Genomic DNA, 25,650 nt, shown 5'->3' with positions numbered 1-25,650 from the left:
AGTATGCATCTATTTTTGCAAGTTTGGCTGTGGCAGAGACCACCATCATGTTATACAACAGAAACTATATTTAAAGAATCAAAAGTGCTACTGTTCATACAAAATGTTAGCTAGATAGCTATTTTACAAATAAGACACAGCCAAAATTGTAGTATAATAATAAAAAAGCTAAAATGTTTAAACTAAGATGCTCCCAACATTAAAAAAGGGCATATATGTTAATTAATTCTAGGGGTTTGGCCTGCCAAATCAACTATATGAATCCACTGAAAAAGATCCACACTGTTACGTTTTAGAGAATGCTTACCATGGTAGAATAAATAGGAAGTTCTTTAAATGGGTTAACAAGCAACAGTATATCACCAATGTAGGTCTGAAAAAAGAAAATATAATTGCCTTATTAAGTAATACATTAAATCTTCTAGGATGCTAATGGTTTTCTTCTAGAATGGACTTTTGCCAAACCCTCTTAAATCTAGCTATCAACATACCAAACACAATTCACAAATTCAGAGCTTTTAACTTCATAACTTTAAAATGAGATCCAAATTTACAATTCAGACAGCATTAATTATTCTTTTTGTAATAAAACTGAGTTCTTCATAAGGGAAAATTATGCAAAGAAGAATTGCACTGCATATATTATTGGTAGACTATTTGAAAGTTAATTTGTAATTTACTGTTTGTTAAACTACAAAAATGTGACACGCCTACCACATAAACAAGTTCCTTAAGCAATTTTTAATGCAATAGATGACATAACTCAGAAATGCTATATTGTTTACCCAGAACTGATACATTAAAATATGTTGCTTGTGCGATAAGACCGAGCAATTGATACATATAAGTATTTATGCATGGTTATATGGATATGAACATACATACATGCATATAGAAAAAAAATCCTGTCTATATTAAAAATAGCAAACCATCCACTGATTGCAAATGTGCCAGGATTTTACTATTTCATATTTAAACACCCAGATGTGAAAGATGTATAAGACTATATAGGTCACCCTTGTTGCTATACTTCTCACCACACATGAGCAGCTGCTGCTGTATTATGCTCTTAGAATGCAAAAATGTCAGACCTCTGTCCCTGAAGAGGTCAGACAGAAAACCATCATGTGAACAGTCCCAGTCACGCTGCCTTTTTCAAAATGAAGTATATTGATTTGAAGAGGTGGAAAATATTGCCTTTCATAGTAAATTTACTATTTTTCTTCTGAAATGCAGTAATTTATTTCCTCTCTCTCACCCATCCTGATTTCACTGTTGGGTTTTCCTGCAGAATGGAACTTCATTAAGTTTCATAAAACATGAAACAGGAAGCATTCAGTGCTAAGGAGGATTTTCATTTGAAACTGGAGTCCAAGGACTTTTCCTTGTAAGTCTGAGAAGCAAATCACCCAAAGATGCAAAGGTTTTCAGCATTGATGCTGACACTCTACCAAAGCACAACGGCTGCTGTTGAGAATAATATTAATGATCACTGCCTATAAATTTCCATTATGCTAAGAAGCATGCCAGAGCAGGGTACAAGATCCTTTTAAGTGAAATCTTCAGTATTTTAAAATAAAAGAAGGCTTCCTTTTTATAAATACTAAATATCTGTGGATACTCCTGAATTCAGTTAGCTAACTATGTTTGGCACCTTTGAAAATCAGATAAAGCAAAAGAAATATTCATCATTAAATAAGATTTGATCCATGATTCTAGAAACCAGAATTCTTTTTATCATTGAATGCCATAACACTTAGAACTGATTTTCTCATCATTTCAAAGGTATTCACAGCAACATGCCAATTCCCCATGTTCCTTTAGTCTAAACAGTGCAATCAACTTATACATTTAAAAACAAATTGAATGTTTCACATTAACATGCTACTCGGCTGTTCAGTAAGTTAGAAATGTTATGAAGATACAAAAACAATTCAAGTATAGATTTTTCTCCAGAAGTAATCTACGCCTAATCAGATACCTCCTGAGTTTATTATCGCATAACCAGGAAAACCTGCTTTAAAAAAATCTTGCTATAATTATTTCATTTGGTATCTAGGTGATTAACATTACAATATAGAGAATGATTTCTGTAATACAGAAAGAGATAATGATCAATTAATTCTCCCATACTGAATTCTAAGCTTTGATAATTTAAATTTTGTTTAAATTTCCAGTAATCATGTGCTCTCTTAAAATTAACATAATGTTAAAGATGGAAGGATCTTTTGGTGGTTTGAGAAGGAAGTTTACATGTGCCCATAAATTTTTACCAATACATTTCCTCTGTGAAAGAAACACACATAAATTGTATCCAAACCTATCTGAGGTGTTATTCCATTTTTTATTTATTTTTTTATATATAAAAGCTTGAGAAATTGCAGGGCTTACACATGCATATGTCCTGATCCATTTAAATATTAGTCATGAGACTGGGGCAAGTTGTCCAATACAAGTACTGTCCAATAATTATAATAGTAATCCCATTTTTCCTATTCTCTCATTTGCTCTTTTTTGAAATCTCACTGTTGATAGATGAATAGCAACTCACATATATCTGATTATTATTGAAACGCTTCTGAATCTCATAAAGCAGGCTGCTGTCTGTTAGCTCACTCAAAGAAGCCAGGTCATCATTTGGAGCTGGAGGCATTAGCTTGATCTAGAAAACACAATTTAGAGAAATAAAGTAATTTATTTCTTTCATCTTGTACTGCAATATTCTGACCTGAAGTATAAACCCGGATCACCAGAATTTATGGACAAAAATGTACTAGGAAATCGGAAAGCTGTCACTCCTCCCAGACAATTACACATCAATTATCTTAAGCAAGAGAAGAACATAAAAAATTATTATCAGTGTTAAGGTGTAAAACTGCAGGAGTCTGACGGGCTCTTAAGAACATAGACCCCTATTAGAGTGCAGTTGGCTGTCCCTGAACCCATACAGATTCTCAACTGAAATGCAGTTCTTCTGTGGTCTTCATCAAATGTTTATGGCAAAAGAAATCAAGACTATAAAAGTTTAGTAACCTATTTATTGCCCAGTATTCAACAAAGATCTCATACTACTTTTCATCATACAGGATTTAAAATTCTATTAGATTTTTTCCTGCACATTAGAACAAAGTTAATAAGAAGTGGGAATCATGTTGTCAAGGACATCAGAAGGGGTTCAGAAGCAGCTACTTTAGCCAAAATTGGTGAATGAAATGAGCTTAATATTTTTGACGCTTTGAAGGAATAATATAAGCTCTGCAAGGCAAAGCACATGCTAAGGAAAAAAAAACCCCGCAAATTCAAAACGTAGAATAGGACAGAAGGAAAAAGAATCAGTGATAATGGAAATTGGATTACAGACAAAATAAACATTGATACATTAAGCAGTGTGATTATAAATTATGATCTACACTTAAAATGTAGGTTGATTCCTTTTTTATGTCAGCTTGAAGAAAAACATTTTTGCATGTCAGCAGAATACCTAGAAACAGAAAATTCTCATGTGAACAATGGTGGAATTATTTAAATTGTTCAGAGTTTACTAAAATATTCTCTCAGTGTCAATTTTGACGATGGACAATGAAGAAGACACTCCATTGTTCTACATTGTTCTATTGTTCTGCTTAAGATGAAGGCTCAGGAGAAAAGCAGACGCTGTCCTTTCTTGGAGAGCAACTCAGCATCTTCAGCCTCTGGCAGTGGCATGTGGCAGGAAATCAGTGACAGAAGCAGAGAACAGACTGGGAGATTTTGGATGAGATATGGTGTGTGCTTCTGGCAAGGAGAAGACCCCAAAGGCTACAGGTAGTGGTGTTTAATACTGGGGATCTGATCCTGAACTACTGAACTTCCATTGTTTCCATGGTTTCATGGTCTAGGTGAGAAATCACAACACTCTGGGGTTGTCTTCCTACATTTCCCAGAACTGTATGGTATGATACTGCTAAGTAACTTATCGTAATGAAATAAGACTAACAAGTGCTCTTTATCTCAGTGTTTCACGATTCTTGAAACATATACACAACACACTCATTCACGTGCAATTTTTAGGCAACCATGAGCAAACACTGGGAAGTTTGCAGTCATAAACAATCAGGATGAATTAGATCTGTGTCCTGGTTTCAGCTGGAATAGAGTTAGTTTTGTTATTATCTGGTGCAGTGCTGTGTTTTGGCTCTGATGTGAGAACAATGCTGACAGGACACTGTTGATTTTTAGTTGTTGCTGGGTGATGTTTATACTAAATGAAGGACTTTTCAGTTCCTTGGGCCCCGCCAGCAGGAGGGCTGGAGGGGCACAGGAAACTGGGGGAGGACACAGCCAGGACAGGAGACCCAAGTTAGCCAAAGAGGTATTCCATACCATATGACGACATGCCAAGTATATAAACTGGGGGAAGAAGAAGGAAGGTGGGGACATTTGGCATTATGGCGTTTGTCTTCCCAAGTAACTGTTACGTGTGACAGAGCCCGGCTTTCCTGGGGATGGCTGAACACCTGCCTGCCGGTGGGAAGTGGTGGATGGATTCCTTGCTTTGCTTTGCTTGTGTGCATGGCTTTTGCTTTACCTATTAAACTGTTCTTATCTCAACCCTTGAGTTCTACATTCCTTTCTGATTCTCCTTCCCATCCCTCTGAGTGAAGGGCAGTGAGCAAGTAACTTTGTGGTACTCTGTTACTGGACATGGTTAAACCACGACAATCTGACTTTGTACCTTCTCTAATTCCTAGATCTTTGACCCTATGAATATTTTTCTTCTAAAAAGAAGTACTGAATACCAGTATGAAAATATTCAATGAACAGTCATAAAAGAGATGGCATTTCTTATTCGTCTATTCTACCAAGAAGAAAGAAATGATGCACACCAGACATCACAATCACAGAACCACTAGACCTTATAACATAAACCAAAATCTTCCTTCTTCTGTTGAAATATTTCACCAGCTTTACTCAGACTCATATGCTGGCATGGTACAAATGAAGTTACAAAAACTTCAAACCTTCTCTAGTCTACAAATAGAGAAATACAAACACGAATTCTGGAATATCAACTTCCCACTTCATTTTACACTAAATATTCTTGCAGAATCAAGGTGTCTGTCAAAAAGAGGACTGCTTTCACATCAGCACAAACAAAACGCAAGAGACACCCTTTTTATCTGTACTTATTGCATGTTTGACTTATGCCATGCTACTATGAACATTTTATCTTAGATTCCAAGTTTCTTTATAGCCTTAGCTATCCTAACATTATGCAGCTGCTTACAGTCCAAAGAGTCAAGTACTGTACTTGTTTTCAGTCACTTGCCCAACTCAACCTAATCTTGTCTTTCTCTAAGTCCAGTACTGAATAATGAGATACAAGCTTAATTACTAAAGAAACTGCAAAATAAAGCAAAATTAATTTGAAAGTATTACATAAAATGTAATAAATTAAATTAAGGAGGTAAAGGGTCTAGAAAACAAGCCTTATGAGGAATGGCTGAGGGAACTGGAGTTGTTTAGCCTGGAGAAAAGGAGGCTGAGGGGACACCTTACTGCTCTCTCCAACTACCTGGAAGGAGGTTGTAGCGAGGTGGGTGTAGGTCTCTTCTCCCAGATAACTAGTGACAGGACAAGAGGAAACGGCCTCAAGTTTTGCCAGCGGAGGTTTAGATTGGATATTAGGAAAAATGTCTTCACGGAAAGGGTTATCAAGCATTGGAACAGGCTTCCCAGGGAAGTGGTGGAGTCACCGTCCCCAGAAGTACTTAAAAGACATGTACACATCATGGTTTAGTGGTAGATTTTGCAGAGTTAGTTAACAGTTGGACTTGATGATCTTACGGGTCTTTTCCAATCTAAATGATTCTATGATTCTGTGTATGAAGCCATACTTCCCCACTGAGGAAAAATACACGTAAGAAGGGCTTGCAAGGTCCCAGGTTCTACTGAGTCCCAAAGCCTTGCAATACCTTTTATCTGTGGAGGGTATGCTTCTATTCTTTTCTCTACTCCAAGCACTGTAGCTAGTACTGCATTGTTGTCTCTTATAATAGCTCTGGCTTAGAAATTTTCATAATAATATTGGGAACTTCAAAATACTTCCATTTTGGGACTGACACAGTGACTGGAAAAATGTTGGGACCCCTGCTTTAGTCTTTCATAATTTCCTTACTATTCGCCTAAGGACAAATCCATTCAGTAGAAAATGATGCTCAAAACAAGTATATGAGGAAACAGGCAAAGTCCTCACAGAAAGTTGCCTCATTTTTTTATCAGCTCTACAGGCAACAATGTTGACATCTAAAATGGTATATGTAAACCCCATATGCATATAACAGCATGAAAACTAGCAAGAGATTTTTCAATGTTTTTCCACTCACCCACTAAAACAGGAAAGGCGGGCACTAACATGCATTCAATCTGCAACACACGTTGAACTGGACTGATAAAGTAGCAACCCATAAAAAATGTAAGGAAAGCATACCTTACAACAGTAGCTCTAGATGTACTAGCTGCACAGATGTAAAGGGGCAAGAAGGCAGTAGTGTCCAATCAAACTTTAATGATGCATTCTATTTCCTTATTTCCCCATAAAAAATGTGGGAAAACACCTCTCATTCCATTAAGCCCAAAAAGCAATAAATGTATAACTGCAAAAGAGTATCTTAAGAAGATTATTTACTAGACTTAGCTAATTTAGTGATTATGTTTTAAATGTACATGTAAAATCCACTTGCTCCAACATGTAAACTGTGAAATAGGCCAGCTGAAAATTTTAGAACGTATCTTCCCACAGTCTTCATCTCACTAATTCATTTATTTCAGAAGAGATGTACTCTAAAATGGTGGAGTCTATCAAAATACTACTGTGACTATTCTCCTTTTTTCTGTCTATTTAAAACACATTCCTCTTAAAATATTTCTATTTTCAGAACAAGACAAACATACACAAGTTGCCTGCTATATCTGTGTCTTTCTGTCTACCTATTCTACAGGTTTATCCCTCATCCCTCTGAAGTGAATGTGGATTTTTCTGTCACACAGAAGATAACATATCTTGCTCTTTTTATTTTTAATCATGGAAGTTGGATGCAAGGCTGGTTAGAAAACAAGAATTCCACTTGGCAAAAAAAAGTAAATTACATTTTGACATTTGGTTTTGATGATGCACATTGGAATAGAACAAAGCGAACAAAAGAATTCCAAGAACTTTTTAAAATGCCTTGTAGAGGGAAAGCAGATGAAAGTCAGAAGCCTGTGGACTCCCTTCCTTATTAGTGTGCTTACTTGGCTTGCAGGAACAAAGCAGGTGTGGGTCTTTGCTAAACTCCCTTATGTGCCATCAAAACTCCTAACACCTGTGCCAGAGAGTGAGCTTCTCTTAATCTATCTCTATAAAGATTAAACTTATTCTAGGATAGAGGCAAATGTCTTAATTTGTAAATAATAGAAGGGTTTGGATTCAAGCACTACCCTGGGATTCTCCATATTTTCTGAACTGTTAGCACATTTCCTTGTATGTTCTTGGTTCATGTCAGCTAGCACTCAGGCAGATAATGCCCAGATATCATTCAGGTCAAACATCAATGGTCGTTCCTCATAGGATGTTAAGGCATAGCCCCATCTTTTGAGGGAGAAAAGAGTTTTGTCCTACGGATGCACACTGACATGGCCCATATAGCCCTAGGCCATAGAACAGGCCCTGGCTTGTTTTTATTTCATAATGTAAGTATAATAAAAAATGCTGACTCTATAGGTAGATGGTTAGAAAGGTGAAGTACTCAGTTAAATTCCAAGTAAGGGAATAAAAATCTTTTTCCATCAACTTCTTTTTTTCCACAAAGTTTAGGATGTGGTAATTCAACATTTTCTAACAGACTCTTTCCATCAAAATTTGCAGGTCAATGAGGAAATAAATCACATAGAAATAGGAAACCAAATGCCTTAAACTCACAAGTGATTTTAGTTGGTACTAAACTATTTACATTATTAATAAGTTATTTGTGGACACCTTCAAATTCTGTTCTCACCTACTTTTATGAGCACATAGATTAGTTTTCTCTATTTTTCACCTTGATGCATGTATCTGGCTATTATACTCATTGCATGATGCATATTTTACAAGACATAAATGAAAAATAACTGTAAAACCAGCATAAGTTCCAATATAACTATGCCTCTGGAAGTTACTAGTTTTTGAGATTTTTGTAATGCTAATAATGAAGGTTCTTATTTATTCATGTAAATTATGTACACTTAACAGCATTCACATCTGTTTAAATAAAAACATCTAATGTTTTTTAATTTTTTACATACTCGGTCACTGAAATAAGTATGCAATCTAGCTCTTTGTGTAATACTACAATATACACAGTCGTCCCTTGTGTATGTAGTGATACTAGAACAATCAAAAGGGCATCAGGGGATAGTCTATCACACAGTTCATATGGCCAACAATATGTAAACAAGAATTATAAGACAAAGACAAAAGATTTTTTTTAAAAAACACCCAATTAAGAATCAGAAAAAAATTAATCTATATTTGTTTGTAGCATGAAGCACGTAACTCAATTCCAGGCCAGTAATTTCAGTCTGCTATCGAAAAAATATCCTTCCCAGCTGAGAGGAAGAGAAATTGCCAGCTATAATAAAATTCTGGAAATTATTCATACTGCTTGCTTTGTTTGGCAGCACAGACTCTGTCATTACAGATGATCAAAGAACATCTTTTACCTAGGAAAAAGCAAAAACTAATACAAGACAAGAGAGACCCAAAATGCTTTATCGATGTAGTCATTTGATTCCTATCTCCTATGCTTCATGTAATAAAAATCTTACTTCATGAGAAATAATATTTTTGTAAGGCTCTTTTTCATCATTTCTGCAATTAAAAAATCTGGAGGCTACATATAAATTTGAGCTGTTAGTTTTCTGAAAGCCAAAAAAGTTACGAGCTTTCTCTATTAAAAATGCATGTTTCAGATGTAATAAATGATTTTCTTTCTCTCTGATCACCCAGTAAAGGCCTAATTTGCATGCCATATTGCCTAAGAACGCATGATATTTCTGACACAAAGCACACCAAATATCATGCTGATCTATTTCAATAATATATGTACATAAACCCCAAGTATTCTATTGAAAAATTACACAGAACATGATTACTCTGAGTGTAGTTTGGAATGCAACCGGTAAGAATAAAAGATAGTGAAACTCATTAGACTTTGTTTCAATTCCTGCCCAAGAGGCAGGGATAGTGGGAAGGGGTTAAAAGGCTTCCTTTGGTATCAGCACTAAATAAAAAAATTAATTTCCAAGTTGTGGAATAATAAAAGAAGTTAATAAAATGTGTTACTTGGAAATATCATCTCTGAAAATGAAGATCTACATATTATGTACACAAATATGGATATGATATACATGTACCTACAGTTCATAATGCATGGCAAGTAGTACAGTATACAATCATTGTATTTCCAGCACCACAATTATGTCACTTCAAAAAGAAAACACTCATCTATTCATTCAACAAAATATGGGAATTCTTTTGTTTACTAACATTAAACTATTTCCTGAAGTGATTAAACTGTTTTATTCTCTTTTGCCCATAAGAGCTAAAGCTTATTAAGCCCTTGCCAGCTGAAAAATTCTGTTAATCTATGATTTTTTTTTAATGTAATCAGTCATTCAAAAACACACTGAAACAGCACAGTTTCTAATCTATCCCCTGTTAGTGCTGATTTCCTGGATAGGACTGTTCCTGCTTATTCCTTTCCAAGGGAGCATCGCTTACTAAGCAAGTGCAGATACTGGGCAAGGTTTGTAGTTTTTACTGCTTCTAAAAGACCACAAAATACACATACCTTCTAGCTCATTTAGACCAGAATTTCACAGAGTGTTTTCTGCAGAAATTTCTCAGCTAATGGAGCTAAAAGAGATTCACCTTTAATTCTTCTGTATTGTCTCTGAATTTTAACTAGTGTGGGAAGTTCCACTGAAACAGCAGGAGTAAAGATTCGAAAATCTGCCCTGGGACCCTGAAGTGACTCTAGATCATGGTGGAGGACAAAACTAACAGCACGAAGACCTCTAGTTGCTCTTTCTCACCTGGAATATTAGCTGTTCTTCCAACCAGTTTCTGTATCTGTTTTACTGCATAAACTATAAAGCAGAAGTTTAGCCTGGAGATAATGACAACCCAGAATAATTTTAGCTCGGTCCGCACCAAAACAGAATCAGGCAGAAGGAAGTACATATGTTCTTGTCCACATTCCCCTTGAACATCTAGAAGCAAGTGATAGCCTCAGCAAGATCCTAAGCTAAACACCTCCTTCTCTTTTCTTACAATTATAGGAGGGTTCCTTGTAATAGTGTTGCAAGCATTTACTTTTGTGACCAGTAGTGCTCCTCTTTTGGATTGACTGTGTTTTCATCCCATCACTGCACAGTCAGCAAGGCCAGAAATTCTATGACATGAAAACAAGATGTAAGCCAAGTGCAAAACATTTTTTGGTATCTTCTGACTGAGTAGGGAACTGAGTGCTCTATGGGATTCCAAAGTTGGGGACTTTCAGAGACAGACTCATATGATTGACATATGAGCTCACTGATTGATCTCATATGATCAACTCCTCTGAAACACATTTTTTAAAAGCAAGCAGTGGAGTGTGCATGCTTCTGCCAAGGCATTTATGCAGTTTTATCGAACTGAATGTGGTTTAAATATATTCAGTATCTCGCTCTTTGTTACGCTTCAAATTCACAGTAAATTATTTTAAACGGAAATTCTCCCTTCTACCCACCCCAGCCCTATCCCCCCAGTTCTGAAGTATTTTTTTTTTAAGTGGTTAAATGCTTCTGGAACATGTTTCCCAAATGCATGTAAAAGAAAATAAAACCACTTGTACAGAAGAAATAAAAAAAAGCCCACCCCACCCCAAACAATATTTGAATCTTAAACATTCAAAGTTAGGACATGCTGTATTTACAAGCAATAGATAATTGCCTCCTTTTGCAGTTACCCTATACACTGAATGCGACTATAATCCAGTGGAGAAAACTGTAAATGGTATCCAAATAACCAGTGCCTATATTCTAATGAATTAGCATAAGAAAGGGAGTTAACACTGCAGCTGTAAACCTGGCAATTCCTATCTTTAAATTACAGTCACTTCTTTTGCAACTTAATATTCCTTAGACATTCTCTTTGTTTTTGCAGTCTCCCAGAGTGTATTTCTTTCCTTTGTAAAAGGAAGCTGGAGAGGAGGACACTTTGGGGAGTGCTAACAGTTGTCTCTCCGCCGTGCGAACCATGGATCGTGAGGAGCTCTGAGCCCCTCGACTACCACCGCCCTGACCTGCCACCATGGCTGGCTGGAAGCAGCTGTTCCGTTAGCAGGGAGGGAAGGCTTTGCAGGGATGGCAGGGACTGACTGAGGAGACAAGGCTCCACAGTGCAAAAGATACCACTGTGTGGTGAGGGGGGGGAAATTAGGGTGGTCTTTGGCTTCATTAAGTTTACAATTTCCAGACCTAGGCACTAACAAACATTTCAAGAAACTGCATGCTGTTACCTGTTCAAGTTTGGCTGTAGTATTCACAGTGACATTTTCAGATACACTGTCTTGAGATTGCTGCTTACATAAGCCTTTAGCTGCATCTTTAAACATGGCGTCTTTCTCCAGCAAACTGTCTTGCTTGGCAATCGGTAAAGCCAGGGGATTGCTACAAAGAGAATCAATAAAACAATTAGGCTTCTCCTGAAGATGTCAGACAAACAAAAGATTGCCAAATGTGGGTGGCACAAACGCAGAACTGAGACAAAATTCAGTGCTGAGACAAGTTCCTGGTCCAAGTACAAAAAAGAAAATGGTGAGAAATAAACTGTTCACACAGGTTAGTATGTTCTCAAAGACACAGAGCAAAACACTTTGATTTAAAATTCACCTTTATGCATATCTTTTGTGAAGCATGACTGCATAAGCCAAAAAGAATATGCATGAATCTGCTTTTAACAGCACTAGGCTAGCAAATCAATAGCCAATTTTGAAATGGAATTTAAAATACCCAATTAACCTACACAATACTGTTTTGAAAAACAATGTTTTAAAATAATTCAATACAGATATTGCCATTGCGGTTAATAAAGTTAAATTCCACTACTTTTTAATTTACTTTTAATCAGGCAATATCCAAGATATATTTTATGACCAAAAGCTGCTCTGAATTTGGGATATGCTAAAGAAATGCCCAAGCAAACAGCAGACTCCTGAAATAACTGCAACTTTACACATTAATCCTCATTCAAATAAATTAAACTTGTTTACACACATGGAGATGTTTTCCCTACTGTCACTCCAGACCATATCACACTCCTCAAAAACAAAAAAGCCAAAATTGTGGATAATTTTGGCAGTGTTGTATATCCAGAGGAATTAGTGAGGAATCAGACCCAGGAGTTGAAAAGACAAACATCTTAATCATCTGGACTCTGACAATACAAATGAGACAAGCTCCTTGCCAGAATGTGGGCGCAATTTCTTCAAAAGGAAATGTGGACTGAATGTGGAAATGCAGGAATAGTGCATTCCACTATGGGATAAAGCTCAGATGTCAAACTTATCAAATAAAAATCTAATTTTTATTCTAAGTTACTTGGATTTGATCACGGATTATAACAAACACAGGATTTTACAAGGTTAACTCAAATGAAATGCAGAAGGACCAATAGCTAACACTAATTTCAATACCGAATAAGATATGCTTTTGGAAACAGAACTGAAACACAGACATAGTTTTAGAAAGGTACAGTTCTAGGCAGAGGCAAAGCACCTTCTAAGCAGAATTCATTGAAAAACAAGTCAAAGTAGTTTCTTATTGAACAAAAGATACATGAACAAAACCTTTCTTTTGATGAAGTTCTCAGACTGCAAACACTGATAGAATTAGTTTCAACATTTTGTAAAGAAATATACATAATTTCCTTTCTAATGATTTTTTGCTTCAAATATTTTATTGTAAAATTTCGAGAGGAACACGAGTGAAAATAAAAAATTCTATATTGACCTAAGATAATTTTCTCATAAATTTATTTACCAAATGTCATGTGGACAAAAGATCCAAGAGCTAACTGGTTTTGCCTTTTTTCCTGATTTGGTCTGCAGAACAGAAAAGCCATTACCCAACTATTTTTGTGAACTTTGCAATTAGATGTCATAGAATAAGATATTTCAGTGATTAGACTGTACAAGAAATAAAATAGCTGTGACACCCACAAGCAGGAATGACTAATAATAAATCACATTTTACCCAGACTCGGAATTGAACAAAACATAATTAAATACAAAGTTTTCAAGTAGTCTTTTGCTATTGTCTAAAAATGCTCAAATTCCTTTTGTCTGAATTATTTGTAAGATTTAATCACAAAGAGACAATTTAGAGAAAAGCATAAGCCAAATACATTTCAATATTAAAACCTAAAGCACTACCACTTATAACTTTTTATTATTCATGCTGTGTTTCTTTTAAATTGTGAAGATGCAGGACTTTTTTGCCATAAAGTTGAACCTTACCCATTTAATCTTACCACTTTTGCGATAACTATACAACACACATTGTAAACACTTCTTAAAATTCAGCTGTAGACTCCTTGCAATCAAATGAAATTTTCAGGTGTCACAAAAGAGAAGTAGGTTGTAAATCATAGCAAAGAGTGAGGAAACAAGGTGACTACTGTTTCCACAGGTGCATTTTGAACTCAAGAGGACAATAATAACATGACTTAACAGGTGTGTTCCATGTATTGATGTACAGAAGGATAGTCTATAAATGATGCGCATTTGTGAGATGTTAATAGGACTTTACATGATGGAAATGCTGACATATAATTCATATTATAACAAAAATGTGAATGATTACAAGAAAGAAAAACATATTAAAATTATTCCAACAGTTCATTATGACTCAGGTTCAAGAAGACACTGTGAAAAATAAAACAAACTGAAACAAAAGGTTTCCAGAAAACTGTCTTTTTAGAAAAATATTTCCATTAACATTCACATGTATTTCTATTAGTGACAAGATGAAGTCAATCAATGCCATTGAAAACTGAACTATAGGGCAGCGCAAGGGAAGATTTTATGTTAATGTAGAAAAGTAGATTAGCATGAACTGTCATCTTTTATGAAAATTAATGGATAATTAATAGATAATTAACCACAAAGGGAGACTTAAGCCAAAATAATGTTGTGTAATAAACAAGAAGGAGAGTTACCTAGGGTAATCTTATTTCAACAAGATGGGACTGTTGCTACTAGCATATCTAACCAGGAAAAAAATCTTGCTTGCTGTATGAAAGAATAGTCATTTTAATTTTTAGGTGTGTAAGCCCTCATACATGGACTTAATTTGAAGTTTTGTGTAGGGTTTTACTTTAGATAAACTGAGATGGTTTTCTTTAAGCTGCCATCTCCTTACATGTCCTTGTTTTTGTAAGAAAAAGGAAATCATACAAAAAACTGGGAGCTGACAATCAAGTAATCAGTATTTGAATCACTGCTGCAGCTTCTAACTTGATAGAAAGATGTTATAAAAATAATCATATCAAGGCAGATTCTGCAATGACACTTTCATGGGCTCTTTAAGCCTATAGCTTTTGTTGGAGAGAACTTCTGTTACTGTAATCCTTCCACAGGCAATTCTGAGATCCTCCAAACAGTTTCTAAGCTAGTTAACGTCCGTAAACTGCATCATCTCTGAAATTTCAGTCTAAAAAACTTCTTAAAATTACATAACAGAAAATTCAGGATGGATTAAACACTAGAAGAGCATTTGAAAAAATGAGTAATTGAGATGCAAGTTGCTACATAATTGATTGAGATGCAAGTTGCTACGTAATTGGTGAAATGGAAATGCTCTGTAAGAAGAAAAATATAATGTCTTTCTGCTTTGCTTTCTCAAACACATTTATGCATATTTTATTTCACATTCTTAGGCTCATTTTGAAACACATCCATTACTATAATTAATATTTACTTACTTAAATATGTATCAGAGAATATATATTCTATGATACTGTGAATAACTTATCATTGCTTTCAGAATAAGCTCCTAATTTTTCAGTATTTAATACTACCTAGATGATTGTACTATCTGTGTGTTCAGGGACTATTTCACCATGAAATGTTCTACAAGTACATGTACTAAACTAGAAGTGCAGTGGTAATCATTGCAGTCATATCACGAGCCTAAGGTCACCCTTAAACAGATATAGCCCATTTAATTTCCTGAACTATAAGCTATGTCAATTAACATGTTCTGGTGCATGTATTTTTGCCAGTGGAGTAACAGAATTTCTTCTGATTGTACTTAGAATTAAATAATTAATTGTAATTAATTAGAATTAAAACTGGCAAAACTTTCCAGCATAGCCCTTAGGTCTGCTGCACTGATCAACCTTCAGAAAAACTCATGACACTGGTAAAATTTTGTCCTTTAGCTAATCTACTTGGTCAACCTTCAGAAAAACTCATACTGGTAATAGCAAGGAAAGACAAATGATTATATGACGATGTGGTCTCCAATATGAAACCAGCTTCCTACTTGTTGGCCTCTACTTCCACTCATTTTCACAGGCCAAGTTCCACCAGTTTATTCACAAATAGTTTTGCAGAACAGTAAGAAACACCCACATAAGGTGGCAATTAGCGGTACATCACAAACACATTTTTAAATCCTTACAATAAGATGTTGTTAAAACTTTTATAATGCAATGAGCAAAGTGCATTTCCAGCAAATTACTATACTGGGCACAAGTTCCAAGATTTTGGTAGCAGATGGGTTGCAGGGGGGGGTCTCTGTGGGAAGAAGCCACACACTGCCCCATGCTGGACACAGCCAGTTTCAACCAGCTCCACGACGGACCCACCACAGGGCACAGCTGAGCCCATTGGTGAAACTGGTGGCACATCTGTGAAAACATTTTAAGAAAGGGCAGAAAACACCACTGGGAGAGAGGAAGAAGGAACAAAAAGGCCGAGAAACAAAAGAGTGGCCACACAGGTCAGAGGAGTAGGAGGTGCTCCATGGCAAAGCAGGCACCACCACCCCCTGGGGGGACTTCAGTTACTTCTCTTTGCTGCTGCTTACTTCTTGCTCTTTTCCTGTGTGGCATTTGGAGGAGCCACGCTGGAGCAGCTGTCCTCCAAGAAGGACTGCAGCCTGTGGATAGAGCCACACCAGAGCAAATATTTCCTTGAAGGAACTGTGGCCCCTGGAGGAGTTATGCTGGAGCAGGTAGATCCTCGAAGGTACTGCAGCTTGTGGAGGACCCATGCTGAAGCACAGAAAAGAGCAAGAGGGAAGGAGTGGCAGAAATTGCAACACTACCTTGTGCCACCCATACCTCACTGAAGATATTAAGTGTAACTTGCAGCAATAACAAGGAAGAAAGGAAGAGATGCTCAGAAGGTGAGCTTCAGAAAGGAGGAGGAAAGGTGCTTTCCCTAAGTATATAAATGTTTTATTGCTTTTTTTGGTTTTGTTTCCTGATGTCCAAGTTGGTACTCAAATATTTATACCAACTGACAATAAATTAAATTCAATTCCCAAGCTGAGTCTGTTTTGCCCTGTTCTTTCTATTTTCTTTTTCATCCTGCTGGGTGTGGGGGGGAGCAGCGTTTGAGAGTAAGCAAGGGAACTCAGTGAGTGTCAGCTAAGGCCAGCCCAACACAGGTGCCTTCTTAGTCCACTTCTCCTAAATCAGATAGACAAAAGTACTCAGTAGCTCGGTAGAAGAACTAGGAAAAAATACTGCAATACAATTAGTGCTTTACAATAACAGGAATGCATGTGGAATAACCTAATGCTTGACTAAAGGAAACCAGATCTGCTTGGTAAGCTAGCATAATGCAAACATACTGGCTGCTAAACTTTTTTCTACCTGAGTAAAGATACTGACCTTCAATTCATATCTTCGTAGTGTCCTTCCAGAAATACATAGCATAATCTAGAACCAGCCAAACCAGATTTGTTGACAGAGCACATGCTATTCATAATTGTTCATTGGTTTTGAGTTTGCTTTTGAATATTGTTCTCTTCTGAGAGATGGCCACAAAACAATATGGATACAATATAGAGTTATATGAATTCTTGTAAGACTTATCACCTCAGTTTAAAAATACTCCCTTATGTCAGGAGAGTTGACGGAGAATGGACACAATATAGAATAAAGCAATGGTAAATGTGGGTTATTATTGTGCACTCCTCTTTGCAGCACTAAAACATTTGGTTTGGTACACAAGAATAGCACAGAAATTCACCATCCCAGAATATTACGTATTTCTCTATAGACTCCTTTAAAAGAACACGAAGGATGAAAATCTTAGCTTTCAATATTAGCCATTGAAAAGGTAAAAATTTGGTTGAAATTAGTCATCTAGGCTGGCTCTCTAATAGGCATGGAGGCACCCTCGAGGATAATTCTGTATATCTTAAGAATATGTCTACTATAATTTGGAAGAGTAACCCTCTGTAAAGTTTTGTTTTTCACTGTTGAACAAGCATGCTACTACAGAGCTGAGGTAACTAGCTTTGAAATTACACCTGATTTTCAGGTGAATATAAACTAAGATTAATGGATTTCTAAGCAAAAGGGAACTCTGCAAACAATGTGGTATGGTTCATTCAGAATTTTCCACATTTTCAGTAGTGATAGCAGAGTCATGCATGGGCAAAATAGATCAGTATTTTTGCCTTCCAAGAGCTCTCCCATCTGAATTGCTGGTGGGCCAGCAAGTTTGCCAATACTGTCCTGCACTGACAGCAGACCTGATAGCGCATTAGTGCAAAGCTCTGGCTTAAGAAGTCTCTAAACCTAAGACTGCTGAAAGTCTCAAGAATGGGCCAAAGCTTACCATATCCCTATAATTGTTCCCTAGGTATTTGCAGTGGACCACTGTCAAAGTCAGTGAACAGGGCTAAACAGATCTTCGGTTTGACCAAGTACTGTGTTCTCATGTAGGCACCACCAAACTAGCTGCAGTCACACACTGGGACTTAGCTGCCAATAGAAGCTAAAGAGGTTGCTCAGTCCAATTCCACATGTAAATGCATTTTCTTTGTTTTTCCAAAACTTCCAGTGAAGTTCTTCATCTACGGCAGGTTTGTATTATTGTCATATAAACTGTCACTATATAGAAAACTCTCAAAAAGTAGCTCTCATCATCCATTTATTTCAGGAAGGAAAGAGTAGAGAAAGAAGATTTTTCGGGCCACTTCTACTGTGTGCAAGTCATGTATTCCAGAGGTTCATGGGTTTTTCCACCAAAGAACAGTATCCGGTATAATACATGCACCACAGCATAAACTTCTAGAATATAAAGCACATAGAAATGCATCACCTAGATGCAAGAACAATGAAAAAGTTCTCAAAGTCTCTAAAACTTGTAAGAATAACTCTTTTGCTAAGCATCACTACAGAGTTACAGGGCTAACCTACCTTCCACTCCTGGTATTATAACTTTTATCAATGATTACAAACAAAAGTTTTCTTTATGTTTGAGAATATAAAGCCTTAGTTTCCTACTGCAAAATTCAATTATTTTCACTTAAAAGTCAGTTGAAGGCCACATAGATTTCAGGAGTATGACTGAAGTTATTGAAACAGTGGGTTATACTAGTGGACTGCTTATTTCTTAAGGAATTAACAAGCATAAGAAATAAGTAGTTCCACAAGCATTACTGTCCTAAACCCAGCTATGTACATTAATAACTACAAATCATGAAGTAGAAACAATATACTGTGTTTAATATCCATGAAATATACAATCTTTAATAAATATAAATATATCCCACAGAATTCTATATTTAACAGATTGTTCATTACATGACAATCGCTCATTTCTTCCAAATTTTAATGTATCCAAATACACTCTGCAGATCATAAATTATAACTATTATGAAACGGAAGCTTATATATCTTCTCTGTCTCTTTATAAGAGGCTTTATTTATTTTTTCTTCTTCCATACTCTCAAGTGATTGTTACAGAAAATTAATGAAGGAATTCCATGAGCTTATGCCACCAACATGCTTCAAATATACAGCAACTGCATACTGTTTATAAGACGTGAGCCGTACCTTTTAACATTCTCATGTATCAGAGTATCTGGAAATGAGAATCTCAGAAATCAATGTCTTGCACTACCATAAACCTGCCATTTATGCTTCATACCTGTTTTATGCCTCTTTTCACATACCTCTGACAGCCTTCTCTAAGTTTCACAAGAAAATAAAAAAGATCAATATTTACAATTTAAGACACAAATTGAATCTTCAACTCAATACCAGATTTTAAGTTCACGCTGCTAAATTCTAGTTAATTCCATTTTAATTTTAAGTGGTACAAATATAAGTACAAATTTGTAACTACCTGGAGTTGTATCATTTTATCTGCGATTGCACATACTATTTTCATTTTCAGGACTTGTCACTGCTTCTCTCACAGGCAATGGCAGTTTTACTACACTATTCCCATCTATGTTAGTGAAAATATGTTTGGGTCTACAGTATTAACCCCTAATAATTCTGCTAAGGTAACCCCAGATCATTTTACTGGCAATTATAACAATGTATTTTACTACTCATAGTCTATATTTATAGAATTAAAGTTTACAAAAAGAAATGAGAGATAAAAATGCAAAAGATGATTCAAGAGATTTCCAAAATGAAAAAGTTACTTGGCCCATCAAATTGCATAGAATCACAGAATGGTTGAGGTTGGACAGGACCTCTAGAAGGCATGTGGTCCAACCCCTCTGCTCAAGCAGCGACACATAGAGCTGGTTGCTTAGGACCATGTCCAGGTGGGTTTTGAATATCTTCAGATACACACAGACAGGATTCACAGATTGACTAATATAGTTCAAGTGATAATCTGGCCTCAGTGCACCACTCTTTAACAACAGAAACACTTACAGTTTATTGGAAATTACGGGCAGATCATGGATGATCTCTTCATATGGCTCTTCTTGAGACAAAGCAGAAACAGCTAAAGGGTCTTTCATTTTTTCCTCCCAAACAATTTCAGCCTTCAGAAGCATTTCCTCAATAAACTCAGAAGCTGCAACATCTAAGAAATTGGAACACCAAGATATCAGACAAAGAAAACAGTGCAGAACAGCTCCTTTAAGTCCAAATCTCTAAATCAGGTTAAGATTAAGCATCTGGATAGATACAATGAAAAGAATTGCTCATATGTTGATCATAAAACAATACTTGAAATTACTGGGAAAACAAAAGCAAAGTAAATTCAGTATGGAATTAAGCTGTCATTTACAAAACTTCAAGACCATTCTCACTGTGTAGCAAATTGAAGTATTATTCACAGGACTCCAGGAAAAACAATGCAACCATTTTCAACTCTGTATTTCAATGAAAACATGTCCTTAAACAATTTTCAAACCTTTTATATTTCCACAAACTAGACTGATATATCTTGCACATACAGAAGTGCTGAAATCAGTTGTGTTTGCAGACCAGAAATACAGTTAACTGTCTTAAATATATACTAAATGTGGTTAGCTAGCTGTATTTTTAGATGATCTATTTGGCCTTTTATACAAATACAAACTGGCATGTATCTAACCACAAACAACTTTTCTGAGGTTAAGTGTCATGAAGTTCCAAGTGAATGTATTTGTAGGTGGTACATTACTTGAAGCATAACGTGTATTGCTTTATTTTGCGATAGAAGTTTCTCCTCATAACCTGATGGAAAGGTTCTATTTTCTGCATTACTGGGTTCCTTCTTCATTTCATCCTAACCATAGAAGGCTGAACCGCCATATGTTTCTTTTCAACACTATCTAGCATTACTGACATTAGCTCTGCCTTGATCACTGTGTTAGACCAGTTGAAGTCCCTTCCAATCTAATATGGTCTATGATTCTATTATCTTCAGAGCCAGTGCTTCAGCTCCCTGTTGCTATCTAGTCTAAGAAGGTGCCTTCTTGTGTGGGAAACAACAGGTATTACACTTCAAAACGTGATGGTGAATTTGTTTTCAGTCAACAGCTATGAAGATTCCAGTTCACGAGGCTACGTACTATCATCAGTTGAGACACAGAAAGGAACTTAGTAAGAAATCACCAAGGAAGTGTAAATGCACCTACCACCAAGGCACTGAAGAACTTACAAGGAAGAAACATAGCGAAAAATAAAGAGGGAATGCAATAAGTGGATGGACATGCTATCATTAGATACAACATCCTGCATGATCATGACTAGCAGTTCTCAGCAATACATGAAAAAACATATATACACACAGGCATATGTGTATATAACTCTACATACTGTATAAACTACATGTATACACACATATGTGTCCCTTTGTGTGTATAACTAAGAAAGCAAGAAGGAAAGAAAACAGTGTCACAGTAACTAGTATGTACATAATATACATGGATTTTCACCTACCTGAAGGCTTTTCATTATTGCAGTTAAGAAGATTGGGATTTGCCCAGTGCATCAAAAGTAGCTTCACAAGGCTAGTCTAAAATGGGCAAAAACAGAAGTGTTTGAAATGGCAGAAGCAGGACAGGGGCAGAATGCCTATCATTCAGTTTATTAATTCCTTCCTGCACTAGCTGAAATCATATTGATAAAACCATAGCCAACATCTCCAAAATGCCACCATTTGCAACTACTACACACATTCATATAAATCACAAGAGGCAGAATAAAACACACTTCTTTCATAATTGCTATGATTTCAATGTACCCCCAGCATAACTCCACCCTCCAAGGTCTCCCTCCATCCTTAAACGTGTAAACAAATCCACATCAGTAAGGAAAAAAACTAACCCTCCATCACCACCTGTCATGACTTAGATCACAAATGTTTCTTTATGCCTAAATAATTCAACAACTGTGTACCATCACTGCCAAAGGGGTCTGACTCACAGCCACCATAGAAGTAAATCTGTTCTCTGTAAATAGTAGAAACTGGCACATTTATCTAATATTTATCAAATCCATTTAACGTGTTAGTAATGGTCACAATTATAGTACAGTCGAGTAGGGTAGAGTATCATATAATGAAGGAGTCTAAAACATATATTTTAAATTCCTGCAAGAATGCTGCAAGCAACTGTTTTAGTGAGCTCTTCTATCGCTGAACTGAAGTCTTTAGAGATATTTCTCCATCAAAGGCTGTAGTAATGTCTATCCTGATAAATTAGTTGGTCAGAAAGGACTAAGAAACTGCACAAGGAGCAAGAAATACATTTAGAATGTGAATATAGAGCTCAACTAAATGAGCTAACTGTTTGCACTTTTGGATATCTGCTAAAGCAAATAGAATATAATATAAATTTAACCAACAGGGGAGGCCAGGATGAGCACAGGGGAAAATAAGCTGTGCAGAAAGGATTCATCAGAGCAGAAGGGAGTTACAGACAAATGAGACCTGAACTGGAAGGCAGCTAAGGGGAAGGATAGTAATTTTGCATAAAAACATCACTAAATAAATAAATGAATAAACAAAGGCTGAACAGGAAAGAAATCTTTGCAATAAAAATAATAAAATTCAGTACGGTTTCAGTACACAGCGGGCAATTTACTACAAAAGACGATGAAAAAGAGGAATCATTTAAATGCAAAAAAACCCCACCCATGTTTCTAATCACAGAAAAGCAGGAAAATATTGCTGCAAATTTCTATGAAAATTGAAAGATCTTTCTCTCCTCAGCTTTCTAATGCTGGCTTTCCATTCTGGCAGTAACAGCAGAAAATTCGGCAAACTGTGGAAGCAGGGAGGAAGCTGTAACAGGTTTATTTCCAAATCCAATTAGCCCTGCTTTCAACCGAGACCTCTCAACACACATATATCTGTGTTTTTTCATTATGAAAAAATGGAACGTGCTTAGTCACTGAGCTTACTAAGTCAGCAGCAGTTGCATAATCTTGTTAACAGCCATTCTGAAAAGTGGTAGTGTTTGTATAGAAGGAGGAGGGTTTAAAATGCACTTTCAGTTTAGTAATAATACACAGCTTTTTGGGGTTCCCAAAGTTTTGGATTTATGCCGCAAGAAATCCCATGCTCCTATATCAATGCTTCCTGCCGCCAATCAAATATCTCCAACTGGGAATCCTTGACACACATCACCAAGACTAAGGTATTCAGGTCACTGGCAATTTCAATTACCTGCTCTTGGATACACAAAATTGTCTGTGTTAGTTTTAACCTCATTCACTTAGGCTTTAGAAGGAGTATTTTAAAGTTCATTGCTGTATCTTCAGAACTGTGCCTAACAGTAGAAATATTTTTACAATAGTAAAATAGATTCTACTTCAGAAAGTAGAATAATTTCAGCAAATTACCAGAGTCTAAAGGTATTTAAATTTCAGTTACAAATAAAGTAGATATGACTATGTTAAGAGAAACTGCAATGCCTAATGAAATATTGTAGACCCTAAAAATAAAATGACTATATATATTCTTATTTCCCAGTGATGTCTTTGCCAATTAATATAAATGGGAAAGAAAAAACAATGTGATGACTCACTGTGCACAAAACTACTAGTAATGGCAATTACTTAAAACATCTGCTTGCAAAATATGACTTGCCTTGTTTCTCCTCTTATGCCCTTGATTATCTATTCAGTGCCTTTTGACAGGACACCAGGAAACCCTTTAGACCTTACTTTTCTGCTTTGAGAACTTATCTTTGAGTACCTTCCTTCATGAAACACACAGTTACCTTTTTTTGGTACAAATAAAGAATAGTGCTCTCTCTATTCTTGGTGTTTTGTCCAAATTATAGTTTGTCTACGTCTCTCTGACATCTCTTACTGGATATCTTGCCCTTTGACAGTTGACAACGCTGCTGCAAAAAAATATTTTCCTATCTTACCCCTTTAATCTGAAAGTCCTACATATGGATTCCCCCCGGGGCTGCTGCTTTTCCCACCAAGCCAGAAACTGCTTGCCTTCATTTTCAAAGGTTTTCATAGACACTCCATGCTTTACCTGTTCCCACTCATTCAGCATTCAGATTCCAGTTCCCACCTCACATCAGTCTGTGACTTTGGCCATCACTAATATGTTTTCAGATAGCTATTTCTGTGTTTTTTCTAAGATACTATAGTAGTAAGGAAGTCTTCAAATTAACTGCAAAGTTCCACTGTAAACCTTCATTCAAGCCTGTTCTGATCTAATGCTTGCCAAGCAGAGAAACAGGTAATGCACTGCCATTCCACCATTCAGGTGTATTGAAAAATGGTTCAGTCTCTGGGCCCAGAGGGTGGTGACCAGTAGCAAGAAGTCTAGGTGGAGGCCAGTAACTAGTGGTGTACCCCAGGGATCAGTGCTGGGTCCTAGTCTGTTAAACATCTTCACTAATGATCTGGATGACCTGGTGGATTGTACCCTCAGCAATTTTGCAGATGACACCAAGTGGGAGGAGTGGCTGATATGCCAAAGGCTCATGCCATCCAGAGTGTCTTTGACAGGCTGGAGAAATGGGCTGACAGGAATCTCATGAAGTTCCACAAGGGGAAGTGCGAAATCCTGCACCTGAGGAGGAACAACCCCAGGCACCAGCACATGCTGGGGATTGCCTGGCTGGAAAGGAGCTTTGCAGGAAAGGACCTGCAGGTTCAAGTAGATACCAAGTTGAATGTGAGCAAAAAATGTGCTTTGGCTACAGAGAAAGTAAATGGTATCCCGAGCTGCATATAGGAGGAGTGTTGCCAGTAGGTGGAGGGAGGTGATCCTTCTCCTCTACTTAACGCTGGTGAGTCTGCATCTGGAGTGCTGTGTCCACTTCTGGACACCTCAACACTAAAGAGACATGGAGAGAGTCTAGAAAAAGGCCATTAAGATGATTAGGAGACCGGGGTACCTCACATATGAGGAAAGGCTGCGAGAGCTGGAGTTGTCCAACCTGGAGAAGACAAGGCTCAGGGGAATCTCATCCATGTGGGTATATACCTGAAGGGAGGATGCAAAGAAAACAGAGCCAGGCTCTTTTCAGTGGTGCCCAGTGACAGGACCAGAGACAATGGGCACAAACCGAAATGCAGGAGATTCCCTCTGAACATCAGGAAACACTGTTTCACTGTGATGGTGACCTAGCACTGGCACAGGTTGTCCAGAGAGGTGTGAAGTCTCCATCCCTGGAGACATTCAAAAGCTGACTAGACATGGTTCTGGCCAACTTGCTGTAGGTGTCCCTACTTGACCAGACTAGATGACCTCCATGGATCCCTTCCAATCTCAAACATTCTGTGAGTCTGCATAATGTGGTAAAGGTCATCTATGACTTTTGCAGAAAATACCAATATTTTTTTTTTCCATTAGAATCAATCTGTTAGCAAACTTATAACAGTTTGAATATTTATGGACAAGGGAAATTCTTAATTAAAATATATAAAGAAAGATTATACTAATTATAGCTTTACATAGGCAAAATTAAATAAAAAGGAGGTTTGTACATGTAGAAACTGAGCTTGAGAAACAAAACAGAATGCACGATCAGATATGCAGGCAGGCCACAACAGTTACATCAAAAGAGCTATGTGCTTTTTTTCCAAAACAGCAAGTGGGAAAAAAATGCAGCCTGCCTACTGTGAACCTAAGCTTTAGTCCTCAAAGGAAATACTACAAG

The 25,650-nt window shown here is 36.7% G+C and overlaps 1 protein-coding gene across 3 annotated transcripts in view; it reads right to left on the bottom strand.

Annotated features, from left to right (window-relative positions):
- The window catches only part of MYO16 (myosin XVI), a 412,228-nt gene that overhangs the window by 185,008 nt on the left and 201,570 nt on the right, over positions 1-25,650 (bottom strand). For all 3 annotated transcript variants that reach the window (XM_056328855.1, XM_056328853.1, XM_056328854.1), the window contains exons 8-12: positions 21,458-21,533; positions 19,958-20,111; positions 11,559-11,709; positions 2,552-2,662; positions 308-373 (exon numbers count right to left, since the gene is read on the bottom strand). In XM_056328855.1, coding sequence (XP_056184830.1) covers positions 308-373; positions 2,552-2,662; positions 11,559-11,709; positions 19,958-20,111; positions 21,458-21,533 — 558 coding nt within the window. The remainder of the gene's footprint in view (positions 1-307; positions 374-2,551; positions 2,663-11,558; positions 11,710-19,957; positions 20,112-21,457; positions 21,534-25,650) is intronic.

Source organism: Falco biarmicus, chromosome 2 (genome assembly GCF_023638135.1).
Source record: "Falco biarmicus isolate bFalBia1 chromosome 2, bFalBia1.pri, whole genome shotgun sequence".
NCBI classification, from domain to species: Eukaryota; Metazoa; Chordata; class Aves; order Falconiformes; family Falconidae; genus Falco; species Falco biarmicus.
This window is presented reverse-complemented; position numbering and strand designations above follow the sequence as displayed.